General features: G+C 40.4%; 1 protein-coding gene across 1 annotated transcript; it reads left to right on the top strand.

The window, feature by feature from the left end:
- LOC121381400 lies at nucleotides 1-4581 on the top strand. Its single transcript, XM_041510691.1, has 5 exons — nucleotides 1-251; nucleotides 1010-1079; nucleotides 1893-2001; nucleotides 3393-3566; nucleotides 4337-4581. Exons 1-5 carry the CDS (start codon nucleotides 82-84, stop codon nucleotides 4561-4563), a joined length of 750 nt encoding a protein of 249 aa, XP_041366625.1. The 5' UTR covers nucleotides 1-81; the 3' UTR covers nucleotides 4564-4581.
- The last annotated feature ends 687 nt before the right edge of the window (nucleotides 4582-5268 follow it).

Raw genomic sequence — 5268 nt, 5'->3', positions numbered from 1 at the left:
TCATGCAAATACCTGCATGACGTCATCGCTAGAATTTTTCTTGGACAACGTTCAGTAACCAAAACAATAAACACGATCACAATGAACACAGAAAATCGTGTGACCCAAGATTCTAAAAACATAGCTGTTGAAAATAGCGAAGCAAAGCAAATAATTATGCTTTCCAGAAATGCGGCGATCTGTTTAGTGTGGTTGTGTGTTTTGATCAAATGTTTTTTTGCGTTTTGTGATCCCAATGGCACCACAAACAAGTGAGTAAATTTATACCTATTAAATTTCACAAACACTTACATAGTAAATGTGTGAATATCTTAAGTTATAGGCCTAACATAAAATAAATAGCCCAACGCTAGCTAAATCCAATGTCGAAACTATTTTCAAATGTAACGAGAAAGAGAGACACACTCACATTCAGAGACAGAGACAGAGACACACAACAGAGAGAGAGAGAGAGAGAGAGAGAGAGAGAGAGAGAGAGAGAGAGAGAGAGGAAGAGAGAGAGAGAGAGAGAGAGAGAGAGAGAGATGGAGGAAGGGAGGGTGAAGAAGAGAGAAAGACGAGGAAGGAAATGTTTTATTTAACGATGCACTCAACAGATTTTATTTACGAGTATATGCCGTCGGACATATGGTTAAGGACCACACAGATATTGAGGAAAGACATCCACTGTCGCCACTTCATATGCTACTCTTTTCGATTAGCAGCAAGGGATCTTTTATATGCACCATCCCATAGACAGGATAGCACATACCACGGCCTTTGATGTACCAGAAAAAGACAAAGATTGAAAGATGGAGAGATGGTGAGGAAGAGAGAGAGAGAGGGGGGGGGGGGAGGGAGGAGGTGAGAACTAACAATTTTGGCTTGCGGTTGTTTTTTTGTTTTTTGTAGGGTTGGGGTTTTGGGGTTTTTTTTTGGGGGGGGTTTATATATATATATATATATATGTATGTATATATATAATTTCGGTGATTACAACCGTTACAAGTGTTTGGCCTTTTCATTGCAGTCTCCTTGGAACTTTGCGGCCATCTTTGTACACAACACACGGATTAGAGTCACAGTTCAGTCGGAGCCTGGTGAGAAATGCTATAAATCGAAGGCTCACAACTTGGGGCATAGACGTTTGTTTTGTTTGACGACACCACTAGAGCACATTGATTAATTAATCATCGGCTATTGGATGGCAAGCATTTTATATTTCTGCCACATAGTCATCAGAGGAAACCCGCTACATTTTTCTTAATGCACAAAAGGATCTTTTACATGCACTTTCCCACAGACAGGAAAACACATACCACGGCCTTTGACCAGTTGTGGTACACTGGTTGGAACGAGAGAAAAAAACAATCAGATGAATAGATCCATCGAGGTAGTTCAATCCTGCGACGCAAGCACCTCAAGTGAGCACTCAACCGACTGTGCTAAATCCCGCCCTCAACTAGGGTTATAATTCACAAATCTCCATTGCATGGTCTTTTTGTATTGCACTGCGAGCATAATTGTAAGAGTTTAGTGAATTAGGCCCCGGAACTGATTATTTTCTAAACGGCGGGATTTAACTCAGTCAGTAGAGCACTTATCTTAGGTGCTTCGGTCGAAGGATCGAATCCCCTCGGTGGAACATCCTTGATTGTGTATTTTCTCGTATCAATCAGTGCTGCCCCACTATTGGTATGTCAAAATATGTGGTATGTATTGTTCTGTCTGTGAAGAAAATGCAGTCCTCACGGTTCACGAAAAACAATGTATAGAAAATGATGTTTCCCGTAATAGCGCGCTCACCTCATTGAGAGGATCTTTATTTGAAAACCCCATGTTAGTCCTTGTTTGTAATGCGCTGAGGTGTCGTGTTAAAAACAAAACAAATTCCTCGTCTCATATTTCCCCAGGTTGTATGCATGAGACACGGCGCTGCCTGTCTGACGGTGTTGAGTTACCTGGTTTCCTTCTGGCCTCAACTCATACAGCTAGAAACACTGCCACAGCCAGAGACGCCCGGTGAGTTTGTGTTAAAGGGACAGACCCTAGTTTCAACCCGTGAAAATTAACACTTAAGTTTATTTAACCTACAAACCTATAACGCATTTGGATGAAGTTACAATTGAGTGAAACATGAGTCTGTGACTTTGAAATGGTGAAATACCCTCTAAAAATAGACTAAAACTCGACTCCATAACTGTTACTTCTCAGACGCACGTGCGTTTTTAAAATATGATAAATGCATTTTATGATGTTAAAAACACCAGGAAGACCAAAAGCACTTCGAATGTACGGAAATTGATAATCTAAACCATAAAGTAAAGTATGATTTCAGTTATCAAAACCGGCTATAATAGTTACAATAGTTATAGCGTTGTTATACTTGAACATTGTCACATTTTACATAGATGCAAAGCCGGATGCAGGATGTTTGATGGGTGGAGGGGTGCAACCATAAGCGTACGAGACAGGGGGCGGGGGTGGGGAGCAGTTATATAGAAAAACCTCAAATTCGGGCAAAAATTATACAGATATTCGGGAAAAATGTGCGGACCCGAGAGCTTTTTACCATGTATTTCCATCGTTATACCCTCAAAATTAATTGTTATCCATGCAAAAATGCGTAGTGATTCGTTTGCAACCCTATATAGCTGTTTGGCAGTAAAGCTAATATGATTAAATGATTTGTTTTTCCAGATTCGGGTATTTTCGTTTGATTCGGGCAAAATCCAGCCTGCTCCCCTACAAAGACTGGGAGCCCGTACGCCTACGTTTAAAAAGGGCACCCCTAGTATTCAGGGATTGGAGTCATAGTTAAACCCCTCTGACCTCCCCCCCCCCCCCCCCCCCACACACACACGTCTCGTACGCTTGTGAGGGGATGCAATGTTTAAAAAGGGCATCTACATTATTCAAAAGTACACTAACCTGTAATATCTATGTGGTAACCTTCCGCAGAGATATCAAGCTGACCAAGATATACAACGGGTTGCCTCTCTCTACATATCTGTGTGGTCCTTAACCATATGTCTGACGCCATATAACCGTAAATAAAATGTGTTGAGTGCGTCGTTAAATAAAAAAAACATTTCCTTCCTATTAGAGGCTGGACTCCAGTCTCAAATTAGAGTCTAGACTAAGACTATTGAGTTTGAGATTTTCTGTTTGTAAGTAGCCCAAACTTGATTTGGTTTTGTACTTGAAAAAAAAAATATATTGTTAGGAAATAAAATGAAGTCTGACTTAATACAAGCACCAGGACGATCAGAAATATATTTAATATACAGCCACTTTTATTTTGTGCAGAAAAATATATTTAATATGTAATTATAATGGTTAAGAAAGTCTCTGTTAGTCGGCAACATCTTAACAATTGCAACAGATTCAGGGCAGTCCATTATTCTATTTAGAGGAGCCGCCTGTGATTGTTAAGAAGAGTAGAGCAATCCAGACGAATGGTCCCTACCTGAAACGCTATCGTCACGGCATACGTCAGCTCATGCACGTGCAAGAAGTTCAACACAAACAAATGAAAAGTGTGGCAATGCGTAGACGCAAAATATGGAACCGGTTTTCCGCTATGGGTAAGGTTATGTTTCTTAAATACCCACTGGAGAGAAAGCCGCACGGTACGATAGTATCACATAAATATCACATAAATATCACATAAATATTTTCCCTGTTATGAGTGATCGCTGGGGTAAGAAATTATTATCCCAGCGGTCATTCATAACGGGAAATATTTTCTCAGTGAGAAATATTAAACCCTCAAGGCAATTTTAGTTTTTGAATTATGGACCATTGCTATAATTCAATTATTTTTACAAAATACCATTAATAAATGGAGTATGGTGGTTATGAAGATGGTTGAATAAAGTACATTTTGGGACAAATCAAATTATGTTTGTTCAGGTAATACTTTGTTAGACCATTAAATAGGTTAGTGGTCTGTGACAATATGCCTTTAAATTTATAACAAAATGTAATTATAATGCAATTCCTTGTAGATTTTGTAGCAGAATAAAAAAACTTTTGTTTTTGTTTTGAAAATTATCTATGAACGTGATTAAATTACAAAGTTATAGCAATTCTCAAAACGGTGCGTAAAATGGTTTACATCGTTTGTATTCAGGTTGGCCTTCGTGCGTGTGCGTCGAAAATAAACTCTTTTAGAGAAAAAAATAGCTGAGGTAGTGACAACTGAAAATCATTTCACTCAAGATATAAATTTGATAATAACTAGTAACTCGTTTATTATCGTCTATGTATTTCGCCAGAGTGCCAGAGCTAGCCCGTTTCTTTTGGACGTCAGTATATTTTCAAATCGGATTTTTTTTTTTTTTTTTTTCTCCAGAGAAGACTTCCTACAAAGACATCATTGCCAAGGAGAAACTGTCTGGTTACCTGCAGACCCAGATCCTGCCCCTGGAGCAGTCGGCGCTGCAGGCCCAGCAGCTGGTCAAGGTGTTGCGTGAGAAGCTGGACCAACAGCGCGAGGAGAACAAGAACATCCAGGAGGCGCTCGACAAGTACGTCAACAAGAACCAGCTGAGGCAGACGTCGACGCCATCTTGTCAATAAATAAACATTCATTTCGTATGTGTGTCCTCAGCTTTTATTTGCTTGTTTGTTTTTGTTATGTTTTTAGTTTGTTTTTGTTGTTATTATAGATATGGGGCGAATATTCTGACAGAGAAACTTATTGGCGTACTCAGAGGGAGGCCCATATGTGGGGTAATGCCCCCCCCCCCCCCCCCCCAACCGTCACATCTCTTTCCCCTCTCCACTAAGTGATGTATTTTCCTGTCTCCATAACATGAACTAGGACAATGTGTTGCCCTCCCCCCCCCCCCCAGTATAAAACTTAAACCTGTAAAGACACATTTTAAAGGTACTTTCTTTTTTTTAATCCGTTCAAAGGAAGCAAGGTTTGTTTCTGAGGAGAATTTTCTACAATTTCTAAAAAAAATCCCATTTGAACAACACAACCCAAATGGATCAATTAACCACATTAGTCCTACGTACGCATGTCGAATGAACGGTGGTGGGGAGAGGAGGAAAGTAACATATCAATGGTTAAGCGTTCGCATGATTTGCGACAAGTCGTTGGACTGATCGCCCTCAATGGACTTATGTTTTACCCATCCCAACCAGTGCCCCACGACTGGTGTCCTCCATTTAATCCAGTGACCCTCGACTGGTGTCCCTCATCCCTTCCAGTGACCCTATACTGGTGTCCCCCATCCCTTCCAGTGACCCTCGACTGGTGTCCCCCATCCCATCCAG

This window comes from Gigantopelta aegis, chromosome 9 (assembly GCF_016097555.1).
Source record: "Gigantopelta aegis isolate Gae_Host chromosome 9, Gae_host_genome, whole genome shotgun sequence".
Lineage (NCBI taxonomy): Eukaryota > Metazoa > Mollusca > Gastropoda > Neomphalida > Peltospiridae > Gigantopelta > Gigantopelta aegis.
The sequence above is the reverse complement of the archived record's forward strand: the minus strand, read 5'-3'. Positions and strand labels throughout refer to the sequence as shown.